Below are 20,304 nucleotides of genomic sequence, written 5' to 3'. Positions count from 1 at the left end.
AGCCGCACACTGGTCCGATGATCAAAGAGCGAGAGACAAGAAAGGCGAGGCTCACTGAGCCATTTATCTCTCCGCCCTTCAATTAATCCCACTTATGTTTATCAGCCAGGCTGGCACAGTAAACTATCTCAACCCCCGAATGGGTTGCGGACGCACAGGTTGAGAACCATTGCTCTGTTACTTTTTGCCTTTACTTTGGTATATGCAGAGAATTTAGCTCTTATGATAGCTGTATGCTCTTGGGTAAGTGTTGGGCTGCTCACTGCAAGGTCGGGAGTTCAAATCTACCAACCCCTGTGTGGGAAAAATATAATGCTATCTGCTCCCATAAAGATCAATAGCCTCCGAAACCCTATTTAGAGTTTGGTCACTATAAGATCAACTCTGTGGTGTAGGGGGTTTAGTTTTAGTGTGGAAGCAATTTTGAGCATGTTGCTAAGGGTGCCAATCTATTTTCTTTCTTTCTTTGTAGATAACCAGTTTCTTCTTTCGAGGTATTTTAGCTCTTCTTTATTCTTGGTATTTCTAATTTCTGATTTCACCAAAATTTACCGAGGTGTGTCTTCTTTGGATTTTGCTTGCTTGATGATTGAAAGCTCTTTCATCTGAAAAACAGAATCTTTCTCAGTTCCGAGGACGCCTACTTACAGTCTTTCTTCTTTTCCATCCTTCTTATCAAGAACTCTCCTTACACAGATCTTGAAATGTATGAATCTTTCTTCTGTCACCTTGGAACATTTTTTAAATTTCTTTGAGTTTTCTTATCTCAAGATGAGGATAATAACAATCAGCATATCACAAAGCTTACTTGGAGAATTAAATGAAGTATACCTAGCTACACATACACAGAGATTCATATTAAATATTCAATAAATGTAAAGTTTAATAATGCCTATATCATCCCTTAGCTTTTATATATAAATGTCTTCATTCTTTCTACTACATTCAGCAAAAATTTCTTGGTAATATCTTCTAATATGCTAATTCAGTCTTCAACTGTGTTCATTATACTCTTCAGTTCATATGTGGGATTCCGTTTTAATGATCAAAATGTAATTTCTACAATGTAATAAGTATTCTCTCAACCCACTTTAAGGGTACTGTTTATACTGTGTAACTCTAAATATATATATATATATATATAGTTTGCCATATTAACTTTCATTTCTTTGCTTAATTTTGCATTGGTATGTATTGTTCTTTAGGCTTTCTTTCTTTCATGAGTTGGTTTTCCTTGAATGCCCAATAATTCTTGATGGGCTCTTCATCTTTATATGACTAGTGTCTCCATCGAGTGTGTCAGGGAAGGCAATAAGATATATTGCTGGTGTGGCATACTAGTATGTTCTTGTCCCTCTTAGAGGTAACTAGTTAGCAGCCTTATCTCATTGGCTCCAACACCTTCCTGCTTTACACTTTGTGCTCAGGCACTACTTGTACCTTTGCTTACCATAGTGATTCTCCACCTTCCTAATGCTGCGACCCTCTGATACAGTTCCTCATGTGGTGGTGACCCCCCCAACCATAAAATTATTTTCGTTGCTACTTCATCACTGTAAATTTGCTACTATTATGAATTGGGCGACCCCTGTGAAACGGTCGTTTAACCCCCAAAGGGGTCACGACCTACAGGTTGAAGACAGCTGCTGGAGACACTTTCTTTTCAAAAGAACTCCTCTCTGCACTCCCAAGCCCTACTCCACCAGCCCTGGCCAGTTCAGCCTTCCTGTCGGATAGTCATTTGTCTACCTCTACCTCTCTCTCATTTTATTTAAAAATCCTGGAAAAAGTAAAGGAAAGAACCAATAATTTTTCAGGAACACAATTGTTTGATGTACTTTAACAACTGTGGGGTGAACGAGAGTCAAATAACTTTACCTTCTTGCTAAATTCAGCACAAACTTAACACTTCAAGGAATACGTATTTAAAATCTATCAGTCCAGGTAGGTTAATATCATTTGATCTCCTTTTTGATCCATTTTTAATATTTTCTGCTTTCTTTCTATTGGGATTTTTCTCTATTTTGCTATAATTATTAGAAGTTTTTAATTCTTTGTTTGTTGTTTTTGTATGTTTTCTGGTCTATGAAAACCAGGATGGTTGAATCTATGGAGACTGTAATTGGATTAAAGGCTTCTTGGGGGAATGGCAGGGAAGATTTGGGGGAGATGGGAAGCTAATAACAAGGAGTACAAGGAAGAAGAAAATGTTCTAAATTGATTGTGGTAATGATTAGGCAACTATTCTTGATATGGTTGAACTACTGAATTGCATGATATATGGATTATGTCCCAATAAAGTTGTTTGTTTAAAAAAAGACATACAGACAATGGGGGGATTGAGAAAAGAGCTCATAGAATCAAGATCTTAAGAAATCATATTCAAAATTCTAATTAGCTTTTCAATGTAACAATGAAAACTGATACATAAAAGATAAACCCTTTTATAATGACACCTAGAGTAAATATCTTCCCATAGAATGTTGAAAGAATAACAAAAGGGAATAAATTTCAAGCTCTTCTACTTCACAGAATAAAGACACAAATGCAAATTTCCAGTAAAACAATGAACAAGCTAGAAATAAAAACAACTAAACCAGATTTTGTTTCCTTTTAACATTTTCCAATTTGGAAGAGTTATGAATGACTTTCAACCTTGAATTGGATAGAATAAAAAATCCTGTGTCAGTACTATCAATTCTGTTAAAGGAGTTGTGGTGGTGCTAATAAGTAAGTGCTGTACTGCTAACAACAAGCCTGCTGGTGCAAGTCTACCAGCTGCTCCACAGGAAAAAGATGAGGCTATCCCATGAAAATGAACAAAATTTGAAACCGTAGTCAGGGTCATTGAATCAGAATCTACCAGAAAGAAGTGCCTACTGTAGGTAATTCTATTACAAATAAATTCTGGATCTCATAGACACACACAACAAAGTTTCCATTCTGTATGAAAAGAAGTCTAACCAAAAATAAAAAGAGACCTAATAGTGCAATAGATAAATCATTGGCTGCTAATGAAATGTTGTCATTTCAAATCTAAACAGCTCAATCAGAGAAACAACCTGGCTATTTGTTCCTACAAAGATTACACCCTTTGATACACTGTAGGGCATTTCTCTTCTTTCCAACTGGGTCACTAGACTCAGAGTCAAGAACACACCAGAACCAACAATAAAACATAAGGTTCCTTTTGTGTTTCCTTTTTCCTTTGCCCCTAACAGCTTTACAATAAATTAAACAAAAAACAATCTCACTGTCATTGAGTTGATGCCAACTCATAGCAATCCTCAATGCAGAGAATAAAATAATGAGAAACCTTTAATCATTTAAGTATTCTTCAAATTTTAAATTCACGTTCATGCAAAACGAAACTGAATGTAGAACATTACTAAAGATTTATGTAAATTTTCCTTAATCAAGCTTTAATTCTGCTATTTATGCTGTTTCTGAAGTAGGTTATATTGGTCTATAGCCATACTACTACCTTGCACAAGCCTGATCTTGTCTAAAATATGTCATATTATAATAGAAAAGGAAATTATAATACAAATGGAAAGGAATCCCTGTAAAAATCTGAGGTAGCTATTTTGTTGTTCTCCTTTCTTACTATACTCTCTCCTTATTTCCATCTTCTTTCCCTCTTCCATCAATTTAACTACACAGAAATTTTTAAAAATTCAGAGAATAAAATGCAGTTGTAATTATTGCTATGGAATCAATCACCACTGCTTAAAATCGGCTTCAACTTACCCACGTTTGATGTCAAACAATTCCTTGTCCTTTCCCTTCTCCTTCTCCTTTTCTCTCTTCTCCTTTTCTCTGGCTTTACGGCGCTCTCTATCGCGAGATCGACTGCGGGTTCTTCTGTGACTGGACCTTTCACTGCTTCGACTGTGGGAGCGTGGGCGAGGTCTTGACCGGGACCTATCATAAGCAAATTTTATTAAACAAATCTAGTGTATATTGTACGTACTGCAATGAAGATATTTTAAATGTCTGACAGAAAAGGACTCCACAATTGTAGTAATAAAAACTATGTGAAAAAAAGCATCTGAATGATTGTTTATATAAGCACCCCCAGTTAAAATTATCTCTGAGGGGGGAAAAAAAACATATAATGCCAATTTTTCAAGAAATTAAAGTTTGGTTAAAAAGATAAAATCTGAAAGATTCAAAATGAAGTCTGGATTCCTTAAGTCTTCTCAGATAAAACCAAAATATATCTAATCTGACCCCCCCAAGGATAGAGTTTTGCCTACCCTTGTAATCTGTGCTTCCACAGCTAGTCAACCTTATATTCTGGTTGTTCCAACAAAACTAGTCAGCCACTGTACTATAATCCAGGTAGTCTTTCGTATAAAATGAATGATGGTACTAGGCGGTGCTCAATCTAGATGCCATGTGCTAAAAAGCAAAGGTTTCAGGTCCTGCTGGTCTACACGATTACAAATCCTACCAGATCCTATACACAGCAATTTAAAAAACATAGCTGTATGGAGCAACCCATTAACAGAAAGGACTACTAGGCCAGCCTTAACCTGAGCTATGCTGACTGTCTCCCGAGAAGAATGTGCTATAGAGGATAACACTGAAACTACAGCCTGGGGAGAAGGGCCGGCTCACCCCACCTATATGGAAGCAAACAAGAAAAGAGAGCGAGGGACTAGACCCCACTCTGGCACACCAAACCCTGAAGATGACATCCCTTCTCGGAGCAGCTAAGGCACAGAGAGGATTGTAGTATGGACAACAGCTCAAGATACGACGTCCCCTCATGAGAGCTTAACTATACAGAGGACAACTTTGGGGTCTGACACTCCCCGTCACACCCCAGGGGTGAGATCCAAGAAGGGAACATAACAGATCAGCAATAGGAGATAGTCATAAAAGTCAATGGGTAGACCCAGAACTATGGATGGCTTTTCTTTTTAGCTGGTTTTGTTTTTCTAGTCCTGTCTTTGTTGTTTCTGTTATGTCTACCTATATAAGATAGGCATGAGAAGCAAACCAAAGGAGAAAGCATGGGGAGCGGGGATTTGAGGGAGAAGGAGGTGGAGAAAGGAAGTGGTGAGCAAATACACGGATAAGGGAACAACTAGTGAACTAAAACGGAGGGTGAGGGGGGTATAGAATTCCTGGAGGGGTTGGATCAACCGTAATCTAGCCAAGCAGAACTACAGAGAGGCAAATGAGGGGTGAGCGTGAAAGTGGGGCAGGAGGAAGGTAAAAGGAAATAGAGAACTAGGAAGCAAAATTATGTATATGTATGCATAAAACTGGTCTATGTACAAACTAGGTGCATAAGCAAATGTGGTGAAGAAAGCAGATGGTGCCACACAGGGGGTAGTATAGCACTTCTCTAGGCTCTTAATCCTTCCTCTCCCCATTATTACGATCTCAGTCCTTACCTCGCAGATCCAGCTAGTCTGGTGTGCCTACATCAATACAGACTAGAGCTTTCAATTTACAAAATTCAGGATGGAGAGACCCCTCAGAAACTGTCATGGGAGTATGACTTTAGGAGGTAGGGGAAGGGAAGGGTAGAAGGAACTGATAGGAATGATGGCAAAATTAAACCGCCTTGAAGGGGATGAATACCAGGATTGTAGGTGAAAGGATAGAAGGGGCGTTTTAAGATATATAAAAATAACAATATATAACATATAAGAGTTCGCGAGGGTGGCAGGGCAGGGGAAGGAGGGAAAAAAAGAGAAATTGATATCAAGGGGCTCAAGAATGAAGATAATGTTTTGAAATTGTTGATGGCAATATTTGTACATATCTGCTTAATATAATTGACATATGGACTGTTACAATATATGTAAGAGCCCCCAATAAAATGATTTATTAATGAAAATTTAAAAAAAAGAAGCACCATCTGAAGGCACTGGGGCGTCATCACCCAGAGCAGGAAAACTTTGTAGACGTTCCTCCATTTGAACAAAAGAAAACAATAATGAGAAAGCATCCCATTTTATCAATTTCTCTCCTGAGTACAGATGTAGGTATGGTTGTGCATGACTGCTAACTATCCACAAAATAAACCTGTACGCTTTCTGGCCTAAAAGAAGAGAACACTGACCCACGGAAACCACAACAACCGGAAAATGGAAGTGGCATCCTGGACAAGAGTCAGGATGTGGACCCGATCATTCTGTGCATAAACTCTACACAAATCTCTGGCTGAGCCTGAAATTCAACCAGTTACTGATAAAAGAATTCTGATGAAATTCCAACTGCCACTATATTGAGAGAATTTTTGCAATCCCTGATGGCTCTGAGGGCGAACATGGGAGAAAGAGAGGGAAGAGCCAACAAACTGAGGGACAAGGGAACAACAGCAGACCTAAAATCAATAGTGAAGAGGGCGTAGAAAGCCTCATGGGGTTTGATCAAGTGCAAAGTAGCCCAGAGGAATTACTGAAAGCCAAATGAAAGTTGAACATGATAGTGAGACAGGGAGGAAAGTAAAAGGAAAGAGAGGTTAAGAACTAGGAGGCAAAAGAGATTTACAGAGGTATAAATATAGGCAGGCACCTATGTCAAAATCTATTAATATACCATGATAGGGATATAGGTCTATGTACATATATTTAAATGTTAAGTGTCAAGGTAGCAGACACTGGGTCTCAACTCAAGTACTCCCTCAACGCAATAACACTTTGCTCTAATAACCTGGCATTCTGTGATGCTCACCTGCTCTACAAGATCACTGAAGAAAAAATGGGTGCATAAGCATATGTGGTGAAGACAGCTGATGGTGCCCAGCTATTAGATGATATAGCATCTGGGGTCCTAAAGGCTTGAAGTTAAACAAGCGGCCATCTAGCAGGGAAACAACAAAGCCCAAATAGAAGAGGCACATCAGTCCGTGTGATCACAAGTTGTTGATGGGACCAGGTATTAGGCATCATAAGACCCAAATGAAATAATCATATCGATGTGAACGAGGGGGGTTGGGAGATGAGACCCAAAGCCCATCTGTAGACAACTGAACATCCCCTCACAGTAGGGCACAAGAAAAGAACTAGTCAGCCAGGGTGCAGCATAGCACCAATGAAACATACTACATTCCTCGAGTTCTTTATTGCTTCTTCCCCACCCTTCCACTCCAACACTACCATGACCCCAGTTCTACCTTACAAACCCCGCTAGATGAGGGCAGGTACACTGGTACAGATAAGATCTCTCAACACAGGGACTCCAGAATGAAACCCTCAGCAACAGTAATGGGAGTAGTGATACCATGAGGGGAAGGGGAAGGTGGCGGGGAGTAGGGAAAAAGGGGGAACCGATTGCAATGATCGATGTATAATACCCCCACCCCGGGGTATCTCAGAAATGTGAGAGATGGGAGACAGCGAACGGTGTAAAGTATGAAAATAATAACTTCTAATTTATTAAGGGTGTGTAAGGGTGGGAGGGTGGGGGAGGAAGGAAGAAAGAAGAGCTGCTACCAAGTAGAAAGAAAATGTTTTGAAAATGATGGTGGCAACATATGTACAAATGTGCTTGATAAAATTGATGTATAGATTGTTATAAGAGCTGTACGAGCCCCCAATGAAATGATTTATAATAAGAAGAATAAAATAAATAAAGTTAATTTCCTGCTAACAGAAAAAAGAAATCAACACTCCTCAGAGTATCCACAACATAATGTTCACCATGCCCGGGATAAAATGCATAATTACTAGATATGCAAAGAAACAGAGAGAATATGATCCATTCTCCAGAGAAAAGGGTCAATTGTGACCAACACTGAGATGAGCCAGATATTGAAATTAGCAGAGGAAGATAGCAAGACAATAATTATACTATGCTTAAAATGAAGATAGAGATAAGATATCATAGCAGAAAAAATATATAATTTAGATCAAAAATGCAATTTCTGAAATTTAAAGTTTCCTGAATGAGATTAACAGGAATCCTAGTGGCAGAGTGGGCTAAGAAGTGGGCTGCTACCAGAAGGCAGACAGTTCAAAAACACCAGCCGCTCTGCATGATCAAGATGCGCCTTTCTAATCCAGCACAGTCACAGTCACAGAAACCCACAGGGGAAGCTCCACTCAGCCCTGGAGGATCTCCATGAGTCAGAATGGACTCGGAGACAGTAAGTAGGATAGAGAGTATAACAGGTGTATTAAATCACAGGATGAAAGAAGACAGAAAAACTTGTTTTGCTATTAAATTGTGGCTAAAATATCCCAAACTTAGCAAAAGATAGATTTATAAATCCTAGAAGTCTCATGAGCCTCAAGAAAAACATGAGGAAAATCATGTAGGAAACCACAGTCAAACTAAAGAAAACTAAAATTCTAGGCATTAAAAAAAATGACATACTTGGGTTTCTTATTAAAAATATCAGGTATGAAAAAACAAAGATGCTAGGGAACTAAAGGGTAGATATATGCGAATGGGAAGGAGTAACTCATAAGAGGAAGGGTACAACGGCTGCATAACTTTAAGAATGCAATCAATGCCCCCTAAGTGTGAATAGAAAAAATGTTGAATTGGCTATGTCCGCTGTTTATATTTTCAAAAACATTAAAATATTTAAAATAAAAAGGTAGGCTAAAATTCTTGATATGATGCATTGGAGGGAAAAAAACACTCAATTCAAACTTTGATATCTAACATATCCCTAAAAAATGTTAAAGGATATTTCTGAGGTAAAGAAAAAAATTTAAAACTCATAGCAATATTATCAGAAATACTAAAGAAAGTTCTTCAAGCTGAAGAGGAATGATAACAAGTAGGAATTTGAATTTTTTGAAAGGAATGAAGACCACTGGAAATGCTAAGTATCTGGGTAAATATGAAAGTTTTCTTTTAATTTATTTAAAATAAAAGTAAAAATCACAATGTGTTATTTTAGAGTTTATAAAGACTGTAGATATGATACATAGAACTTTGACAGAACAGGGCATGGTAAATGAGCCTATATAGTTGTATAGCTTCTACATTTTGCATGAGGAAATAGCAGTTTCTAAGTATAAAGAAATGTTGATGGTGCATTCTGTAATCCTTACAGCAAGCACTTCACCAAAAAAAAAAAAAAGAAGAAGAAGAAATGTGACATACACGTTAATTAAAAGGAAATATTAATTAATCCAAAAATACTGACAAGAAATAAAAAGAGACTGGACACAGTTAAAATAATAAAAGTGGTAGACTGAAATACAATTATGTGAACAACTACATTAAACATTCATGACTTAATGCTTTAATTTAAAAGCAGAGCTTATTCATATAATTTAAAGAGTAAATTAACAACAGAAACTGTATATTGTCTCAATGAGATATACTTAAACTATACAGACAAGATAGGTTGCAGGTAAATGGTTAGAAATAGGTACATCTTTCAACAGTGAACACAGTTGATAAAATAGACCTCAGATACAAAGACTATCACCAAAACAAAAATGACTTCATGATTATGAAAGGGTCAATTCACAGGAAGAAATCACAGAATATGTTTCTCTGACACCATAATTAATTTAGAATTCAATAACAGTAAGACATTTAGAAAAACTCCAAATATATGGAAATTAAATAATAGCCTTCTAAATAATTTACAGATCAAATAAGGTATCACAAGGGAATTAGAAAATGTTTCAAAATGAATAGTAGTGAAAATGTACCATATGAGGACTTCTAGGATCCAACTAAGCAGTCTGTGAAAGATAAATGTGTAGCTTTATATGCGGACAGTAGAAAAGAAGAAAAGTCTAAAACCAATGACCAAGGATAAATCTTTTAAAGCTAGAAAATCAGCAAGTAGGCAGAAGAAAGTATTAAAGAAAAACGCCAAAGGCAAATAAAACCAGACAGTAATAAAGATAAATTAGCCAAGTTGAAATTCGGGTTTTGGAGAATAGCAACAAAATCCATAATCCCTAACAAGACTAAGGAAGCAAAAAAGGAATGAGGAAAAACACAAATTACTTCAGAGTACTGACTGTGAATAATTGAATAGTTGTTGCTGGGTACCATCAAGTCCGTGCTGACCCACAGCAACCCTCCTATGTAGCACAACACAACAAACCAAACACCGCGTGGTCCTGGGCCATCTTCACAGCGGTTCCTATGCCGGAGCCCGTTGTTGCAGCCACTGTGTGATACAACGTGTGGAGGGCCTTCCTCTTTTTCACTGCCCCTCCAACTTTACCAAGCATGACGTCCTTCTCCCGGGGCTGGTCTCCCTTAGGAATATGTCCAAAGTATCTGAGACACAGTCTTGCCATGCTTGCCGCCTCTAAGGGGCACTCTGGCCTTACATCTTTCAAGACAGATGTTTGTGCTTTTAACAGTCCATGGTACTTTCAAGACTCTTCTCCGGCACCACAATTCAAATGATTGAGAGGGTGCATGAACTAGTTTTAAATAATTAGGTTATTTGCCCCTTTTCCATCCCTTCCTGTTTGATCAATGATTTAAAGGCATTATGAAACAATGTCAAGTGTGATTTGACAATATTTACTATATTATTGCTAGAAATGTCAACAGGGGGTTATTTTATTTTTTTCACTGTCCTGATTTACAAAACTATATTTCCATCATTTTCTCTACAGTAAGTTTCGGTGACAATCCCGTCTCTTAATTTTGACATATGACTATTTTCCTACATAAAAACAAACTTTTATCAATACAATGTACTGCCCATTTCTGATTAAATCCTCTATTGTTTCAATATACAGAAGTTTCAACAAGCTGTTCATAATGTCTTATAATAATCATAATTTCTAGTTTTCTAGCTAAAAGAAATTAATAACAACAGAAATAGACTGGGGTATTTTATGATAGCCTCAGTCACTGAATAGAAGGTAGACAGGTAGGTAGGGAGACAAACAGTGATAGCTTATGTTCATACACATTCAAAAAACATTATCTTAATTGGTTCAACATTATTTAGGTCCAACATGACAATCCGTTGTCACTTAATTAGTAAAAATGCAGAGTATCAAAAGATCAAAACTTTCAAATGCACTGCCATCAAATCAATGCCAGCTCATAGCAACCCTATAGGACATGGTAGAACTGCCCCTGTGGGCTTCTGAGACTAATTCTTTACAGATGTACGGTAATAAGCCTCATCTTTCTCCCACAGAGCAGCTGGTTGTTTCAAACTGCGGACCATGCATTTAGCAGGCCAACTCGTGATTCACTATGCCACCAAGCCTCCTTCACCCGAGATAATTCAAAAGAAAGGCCTGGAAGTCAACTTTTGAGAGCTCAGTCTTTAAAACCCTATGGAGCATCCCCACGAGTCAGGATTAAAAGGATGACCATTGAGACTCTAAGAGAAAACACTCCAGTGCTTACGTTACATAATGTGATACTGTAAAACTCACTTTTTAAAAATTTGACATCAAAGGTTTCTTAAGTTACAGATTTCTTTTTATTGTTCCCTCAGTTCACTGAGCCACACCAGCAGTGTGAGTCAGAACAGACTTGATGGCAACTGACACCAATACTAGTTCCTTTGTAGCGGTAAGGTCAAGGATAATAATAATAAAATGTAAGCTTACAATCTATAGCTTCTCCTCAAATACCCTTAGCAATCAAGAACACGATCTCTAATACAAAACAAACAAACAAAAAACCTCCCTGCTATCAAGCCAATACTGACTCATAGATACTCTACTGGACAGGGTAGAACTGCCCTTGTGGGTTTCTGAGACTGTCACTTTTACAGGAATAGAAAACCTGGCTTTCTCCCACAGAGCCACTGATGGTTTCGAACTGCCGACCTCGCAGATCACAGTCCAACTCGTAACCACTATGCCACCAGGGTTTGTCATATGATCTCCAGTGGTTTTTTAATAATACGAAGACCAGATAGTTTATCGCTCAACCCTTTTGAAAATAAAAGGGGACACTTTGGAGAGTGGTGTAGTGGTTATACCTTGGGATGTGATCCGCATGGTTCAAAGTTGGAAACCACCAGCAGCTCCCAGGGAGAAAGGCTACTCCCATAAACAGAGTTTACAGAAACCCACAGGGGTCGCTATGAGTCAGCACTTACTTGATGGTTTTGTTTTTATTTGTTTGGGTTTTGGAGAGTTGGGAGGGGCACTATAACACTAGTGCCCCACTAAGACAATAGGCCTACATTGGGACTGTCCCAGAGAACTCAGCAAGTCTCCTTGCTCTACCATGCAACATCATAGTGATCCTGTTGTTGATGTTAGGTACCATCAAGCCAGTTCTAACTCACAGTGAAAGAGACACTGGGTGGTCCCACAGCACTCTCACAATTGTTTGTTGTTGTTGTTGTTGTTGTTGGAGCCTATTGTTGCTGCCACTGTGTCAATCAATCTTGTTGAGGGCATTCTTCATTTTTGCTGCCCCTCCACATTTACCAAGTATGATGTCCTTTTCCAGAAACTAGTCTCTCTTCATATGCCCAAAGTAGCAAACCTTGAGGCCTCAATTAGCATTATTGATGCCATCTTTCAATTACAACCTCACTCTCCCATACTCCCCCTTTCCCATTTCTAACTCCTTTCAACTTACTGTATCTAATTCATTAAGCAAATGATTATCTCCTACCCAATCTCAAAGTTGTTCTTAACACAAAAGGCTCCATTGTAGAAAACACAAATGCCTAACATTTATGAAAAGTAACTGGTTCATTATTCACCCTATATCCCTTATAAGTAGTCTATGCTCTTTTGGAAAACTGTCCTATAAATGCTGCTGGTGTGGCTCAGTGAATTGAGGGAACAATTTTAAAAATCTGTAACTCAATGGTCATCATTTTAATCCTAACTATAGATGTCTTAGAGCCTGCCCTAGTTGTATAACGGGTTATATGTTGGGCTGCTAAGCACAAGACCAGCAATTTGAAACCACAAGCCACTTCATGGGAGAAAGATGGCTTTCTACCCTCAGAAACCCACAGGGGAAGTTCTACTTATCCTTTAGGGTCGCTAGGGGTCAGAAACGGATTCAATGGCAGGGATTTGTTTAGGGACTGCCAATGTAAAAAACTGACTCTGAAGGAAATGCATTAAAAAAAAAAGATAAGATGATCCAAAAGAAGGTGTATAATAGCATCATTGATGCCTATCAACAAGAAACAAAAATCCAAGCACAGATATAAGGAAAACCTAAACTACTGACTTGCTAGTGATAAACTTACTATATACCATTTTGAGTAAAACTCACATCTTGGACAGACAACTGAGCCAAATTACTTTATTAAGTAACTTTATTTACAATTTTGAGGATATTTAACTTTACTTACAATTTTGAAAGATCCTTATCAAGATGTAAGTAACATCAAAGTAAAGAGGCTTGCTCCCCTGATTGGACAGGTGCATGCCTCCCCACACAAAAGTGGAAGAAAACTACTAAAATTGAAGATATCATTTGTTTCTCATTCCTTCAATAAATAACTTTCTGATAAACCATGCTATAAATCTCGAGAGTACCAAAGCCAATATGGAGATATATTATAAGCAAAGAAACATTTGATAAAATGTGGCACTCTAGAACACACACTATATAGGCAATAAATGGAGCACAAGATGTCCTATTATACCAGATAAATGCTTTCAATAACTACGGAATAGGAAAAATCACCACAACGCCACTACATAAAATAAATTACTGCCCTCACAAAACAATTTTTCAACTTTCTTAATTGGGTAATAAGTTCCAAACACATGTAATCAAAACAAATACTATAATATTTTACCATTCATAAAATATATAATACTATAACATATCTCATAAGTACAGTACTATAAAGACTACATTTACTATGATATTCAAGAAAAATAACAATTGAAAAAATAACTACACATTGAATGTGAATTCCAAGTCACGATGATAGTCTGAACATGGGCATCTAATTGTATCCACAACCATAATCCAACTAAAATCACCACAAGAACTTTTTTTAAAAATAGCCTCTTCTCTGGGAAAAAGATGCACCTTGAAATGGAAAGTGTTCCCTGCAAGCTCGCTGGTAAAGAAACACCAAGAAAAAGGATTTGAAATTCAGGCCTCTATCAAAAATAAGATGATATCGAAGGATCTAAAAGCACACTAAGCTGTCCTCTGAAATTCCCTAATTTTAAAAGTAAGTTCACCTCAATATATTAGCAAAACCAGTTGCCCCTGAGTAAACAGATATGGACAAACAAGAAAACATAAATGATTGATGTCTGATTTAGGAAATAAATAAATTTAGTACTAAATACTAAATTACAAGATGCTCGAAGAAAAATGTCTGATCGTGTAAGAAACATGTTGTTGTTGTCAGCTGCTATCATGTCCGTTCCAGCTGCCAGCAATGTTATGTCCAACAAAATCACAATCACTGCTGTCTTTAGGTTTCCAAGAGCCCATTTTGACTCATGACAGCCCTGTGCACAACAGAAGGAAATCAGGCCTGGTCCTGTGCCATCCTCACAATTGTTCATTTGTTTGAGCCCTTCATTGAAGCCACTGTCTCAATCCATCTTGCAGAGGGTCTACCTCATTTTCACTGCCTACTTTGCCGAGCATGAAGTCCTTTTCCAGGAAGTGGCCTCTCTTGATAAAGCATCTCAAGTTTGTTTGTGAGACAAAGAATTCCCATCTTCTACTAAGAACACTGTCAGTCTTCACTACATTTGAGACAGAATTGTTTATTCTTCTGGAAGACCATGGCACTGTCAATATTCTTCACCCAACAGTATAATTCAAAGACATCAATTCATCCATGGCCTTCTTCATTCAATATGGAGTTTTCACAAGCATAGGAGGAGATAGAAAATACCGTAGCTTGAGTCAGACACATTGCAGTCCTCAAACTGACACCTCTGCTCTATAGTAGGCTGAAGAGTGCTTGCAAAGATCTGTCCGATGTAACATGTCGGATTGCTTCACTGCTGCTTTCTTAAGCATTGATTGCAAATTCAAGTCATTGACGACCTCCAGTTTTTCTCTAGTGGTCATGATGTTCACTGATCCAGTTGTGAAAATTTTGGTTTTCTTTACAGTGAGTTCCAATCCACACTGAAAGTTATATTCCTTGATCTTCATCAGTAAATGCTTCAAGTCCTCCTCACTTTCAGCAATTGTGGTTGTGTCATCTGCATATCATAGGCTGTTAATAAGCCTTCCTCCAATCCTAATGCTATGTTCTTCTTTACATAGTGCAGATTACTTGCTCAGCATACAGACTAAGTATATTGAAAGTATCCAACCATGAGGCATCCCTTTTCTGATTTTAAACCATGCATTATTTTCTTGTACTGTTCAAATAATGGCCTCTTGGTCTGTATACAAATTCTGCATGAGCACAATAAGTGTTCTGGAATTCTCATTCTTCTAGTTTGTTATGATCTACACAGTAAAATGTCTGAACATACCCAACAAAACACAATGAACTATCTTTGTGGTACCCTTTATTTTCAGTCAGGATACACCTGATTATCAGCTATGATATCCCTTATGACACATCCTCAGAATACCAGCTTCAATTTCTGAGCTCTCTGTCAATGTACTGCTGCAACTGTTGTCAATCTTCAGTAAACTTTTACTTGCATGTGGTATTAAGGATACTGTTCAATACCACCCATGGTCCCATTTCTTTGGATTGGCTATAAATATCTCTTCTAGTTGGTTAGACAAGTAGTTATCTTGTAATTTCTTGGAATAGACCAATGAGCACTTCCAGTACTGCATCCGCTTCCTGAAACACTCGTGTTGTATTCCATCAGTTCCTGGATCCTTGTTTTTGGCTTTGGCTTTCAGTGCAACTTGACTTCCTCAGAACCAAAGTTGTTGATTATGTGCTCTCTTTTGAAATGGAAGAATGTGGACCAATACACACTGTGGTGTAATGATTCTGTGTATTCTTTCCATCTTCTCTTGATGCTTCTTGCATTTTCAATCTTTCACCATTGATCAAAACTAAACTCACTGCCATCAAGTGGATTTCAACTTGTAGCAGCCCGATAGAGGAGAAACACTCCTAGGGCTTCTGAGGCTGTAAATCAGTTTCTCAAAGTGGGCAATACACCCTCTGGAGGGCACTAGAATGATTCAGGGGGATGCAAAAGCAAACACCTATACTTTATACTGGATTGTGGGTCATAATACATTTTAAAAATTAATTTCTAGAGGGACTCTAAGTAATTGATTTTCTGAAAAGGGAGTGGTAGGCCAAATAAGTTTGGGAACATTTGCTATAAAATTTTATAGGAACAGGCAGCCTTCTCTTTCTCCCATGGAGTGGCTAATGGGTTCCAACTGCTGACCTTGCAATTAACAATTCAATGCTTAACTAGTCATACCACCTGGGCGCCTCTTAGACTCATTCCATATTGTAACTCAAGGCTTGAATATTGTCTTCAGTTCTTTCAGCTTGAGTATGTACTTCCTTTACAGTTTTCTAATTCCAGATCTTTTCATATTTCGTTATAATTTACTTTTTCTTCTCCAACTAGCCTTTAAAATGTCCTGTTTGGCTCTTTTGCTTCATCACTTCTTCCATTTCCCTCAGCTATTCTATGAGTAAGAACAAATTTCAGAGTCTCTTCTGACATCCACTTTGGTCTTTTCTTACTTTCTTGTCTTTTTAATGACATTTGCTTTCTTTATGTATGTTCTTGATTTCACCCAACAACTTGTCACATCACCTGTCGTTCGTGGTCAATGTGCCAAATGTCTTCTAGAGGTGGTATATACAGGAGGGTGGGATATACTTAAGGTCATATATTGGTTCTCATAAATTTGTCTTAATTTTCTTCAACTTAAACTTTACTACATATGAGCAATTCATAGTCTTTTCCACAGCTGGCCCATGGTCTTGTTTTGGCTGATGATATTGAGATTCTCATTACCTCTTCCCAAAGATGTAATCAATTTGCTTCCAGTGTATTCATCTGATAAGATCCACGTATACGGTTGCTTATGTTGTTTAAAAATATATTTGCAAAGAAAAAGTCATCAGGCTTCCAATCCTATTATGTGATTACCAACTTCATTTCTATCTGCAAGATCATATTTTCCAACAACTGTTACATGCTCTGTTTCCAATTTTCATATTATGGCCAATAATTACACCACGCAACAAAAACAAAAAAAATTTATTTCTTAGTGACTTGATTTTTAGGCCTATTTCTGGGGCTAACTGGGGAGCTGATTCAGAGAACTAAGAAAGATAGACTGCATAAGCTCTAGGTTCTTAGATATGGTGTTCTACTATATGTTCAGCTATTCAGTTAGGCTCATTTATTAATTTATCATCTTAGTTGAAACTAAAAATTCAGCTACTCTCATTATTGATCCTGAGGGATTTATCTGCCTGCATTCTGTGTCAAGCACTATTATCTGTACCAGTGTATGTGCTCTGGTCTAGCCAGAGTTGTAAGATAGAACTGGGGTAATGATAGCTTTGGGGAGGAAGTATTAAAGAACTAGAGGAATGTTGTGTGTTTCCTTGGTGCTATCCTGCACCCTGGCTGCCTCATCCCTTCCTTGAGATCCTCCTGTCAGAGGATGTCCAATTGTCTACAGATAGGCTTTGGGTCTCCATCCTGACCCCCATTGTTCGCATCAAAATGGTTGTTGTTTTGGGTCTTCTAATGCCTTGATACCTGATCCCAAGAGGATATGGGGAAGGTGGGGGAGAAAGGGGAAAGGGATCACCATGATTGACATACAACATCCCCCAGGGGGACGAACAACAGAAATGTGAGTGAAGGGAGAGGGTTCACAAGGGTGGGAGACTGGGGGAGGGAGGGTAAAAGAGAGGAGCTGATACCAAGGGCTCAAGTAGGAAGAAAATGTTATGAAAATGAATATGGTAACATATATACAAATGTGCTTGATACAATTGATTTATGGATTGTTACAAGAGCTGTAAGAGCCCCCCAATAAATTTTTTTTATTTTTAAAATTATTTTTTTTAATTAAAAAAGAATAATCAAAATAAAGAATATTTAAAAACTAAGAATTCAGATCCACATATTGCAGAATAAAACATAAAAGGTAATAAATATTTGAAAAAATTTAGGTATTAAGAGACCTCCAAAGCAAGCTGTAATGGACCTATGGTGGCTTGTTGGTGACACAATGGCTTTCCACTCCCATGAAGAGTGGGTCTCAGAAACTTACAGAGGCAGTTCTACCCTGTCCTACAGCGTCACTCATTATGAGTTAGTAAGTTGGTCTGTTTGTTTACTAAAACAAGCAGGAGACTCTTCTAGGATTAATTCCTCCTGATAACATGTTCAAAGTAGAAGAAAAGCTTCACCATCCTCAGAGAATTCTGGCTGTATTTCTTCCAAAAATAAATGCCTTCATGGTATTTTCAATATTCTTCATCAACACAATGTGTCAATTCTTCTTTATCTTCTATATTTATTGCCCAATTTTGGCATGCATATGAACAACTGAAAACACCCTAGCTAGTCAGGCATACCTTAATCCTCAACGTGTATCTCTGCTTTATAACACTTTAAAGAGGTCTTTTGCAGCAGACGTGCCAAATGCAATATATAACTTGGTTTCTGACCACTGCATACATGGACATTGATTGTTTATCCAAATGAAATAAAATTATTGTTGTTGTTAGGCGTCCTTGAGTCGGCTCTGATGCATAGTGATCCTATACACAACAGAATGAACCACTGTACAGTCCTGAGCCATCCCCACAATTGTTCCTATGACTGCACACACTGATGTAGTCACTGTGTCCATCCATTGCGTCGAGGTCCTTCCTCTTTTCCGCCACCCCCTCCACTCTACCAAACATGATGTCCTTCTTCAGGACTGACAGTATGTCCAGTATGTCAGATGAAGTCTTGCCATCCTAGCCTCTAAGGAGAACTCTGGCCTTCCTTCTTCCAAGGCAGAGCAGTTTGTTCTTTTAGCAGTCCATGGTACTTTCAATATTATTCTCCAGCACCACAGTTTAAATGCATCTACATTCTTCTATGGTCTTTCTTATTCAATGTACTACGTTCACATAAAATTAGCAGATTTAAAAAGAAATAAAGAAATGTAAAGACAGTCAAAGTAGAAAATGATCAATCACAAAAGGATAAAATTATATAAGACCACTGATAAAAAAAAAAAAAAATATATATATATTAATGAAGAAAAAGCTTTGACAAGAAAGAGATTTTGCTGGCTACCAGGAGGGAGGAGAAGGAAAGAAAATGATAGACACAGACTAGAGGGTGAACAGGTGTTAACGTGAGTGAATACCAAGGCAACATGCAACAAGAGGGGCATGGGCAACAAATAATGGCAACAGGACAAGATAATGGGAGGTTTGACAAGTTGCTGAATGTAGAATGATGACCTGGCTCTGTAAATCTTCACCTAATTCACAATAAGAAAATTCTTTCCCCAAAGATTTGAACAAATGGTACATTCACCCAAGTATTTGTCTTCCTACATTACAGAATCTTCATGCTTATCAAGTGTACCTAAAATATTTCCTAAAACTAAACCCTGTGCGTAATAAAGCTAATCTCAACATACTTATATTCTCACCAGAGTAGAAATAAGCAAGAAAACTTTACACAAATAGCAACTAAAAAATTCCCCAAATGCTTAGAAATTAAGTAACCTCTGGGAAAGAAGAAATAACAATGAAAATTTTAATTTAAATATACATACATAAAATTTATATTTTATATAAATTTATATTTAAATTAAAAATTTGATATATACCACATCAAAACTAGAGCTATAGCACAGATAAGAGGAAATTTATATTTTTAATGTTTATATTAGTGAAGAATAAAAGCTTAAGTACCCATCTTTTTTATTTTTTTTAAGTACCCATCTTAAAGAGTTAGGAAAAGAAAGTTACGCTCAAAACAATAACAAAAATTCAAGAATGGCAAAAGTTGATTCTTTGAGATAATTTTAATAGTAAGGTTGTCACATGCTCACCTCCCCCTACCACCACAGACTATGATGGCTCTTAGTCACCCTTCCAATAAGGAAAGAAACCAACCTCAACCTGCAAGGCTCAATTTTCTGCCAAATGAAAGACAAATGTATAGAAGGGAACAATAATACCATGGAGGGAGCCCTGCTGACATAGAGCTTACCCACTGGGGTGCGGTACTGCTAGCGGGTGGAAACCAGCAGCTGCTCCTCGAGAGAAGGATGTGGCTTTCTATTCCCATAAAGAGCTACAGTCGTAGGCAAGAAGAGCAATGGGGTCTCATAGAAATGCACGACCCTTGGACATGAACGCTGGGGACTAAAACGGTATACGGCATGTAAGGAAAGCAGGACTTGGGAAAGGGTCCCTGAAAGAAAAGGGGATTGGAGAGATGGATT

The 20,304-nt window shown here is 37.7% G+C and overlaps 1 protein-coding gene across 1 annotated transcript in view; it reads right to left on the bottom strand.

Moving 5' to 3' along the window:
* LOC101660048 (serine/Arginine-related protein 53) overlaps positions 1 to 20,304 on the bottom strand; it is a 252,447-nt gene that overhangs the window by 141,655 nt on the left and 90,488 nt on the right. The window contains exon 4 of the mRNA XM_045297659.1: positions 3,751 to 3,924. Coding sequence (XP_045153594.1) covers positions 3,751 to 3,924 — 174 coding nt within the window. The remainder of the gene's footprint in view (positions 1 to 3,750; positions 3,925 to 20,304) is intronic.

This window comes from Echinops telfairi, unplaced genomic scaffold, assembly GCF_000313985.2.
Source record: "Echinops telfairi isolate 266 unplaced genomic scaffold, ASM31398v2 ScPeMD7_7420;HRSCAF=8458, whole genome shotgun sequence".
In the NCBI taxonomy this organism is placed as follows: domain Eukaryota; kingdom Metazoa; phylum Chordata; class Mammalia; order Afrosoricida; family Tenrecidae; genus Echinops; species Echinops telfairi.
The sequence above is the reverse complement of the archived record's forward strand: the minus strand, read 5'-3'. Positions and strand labels throughout refer to the sequence as shown.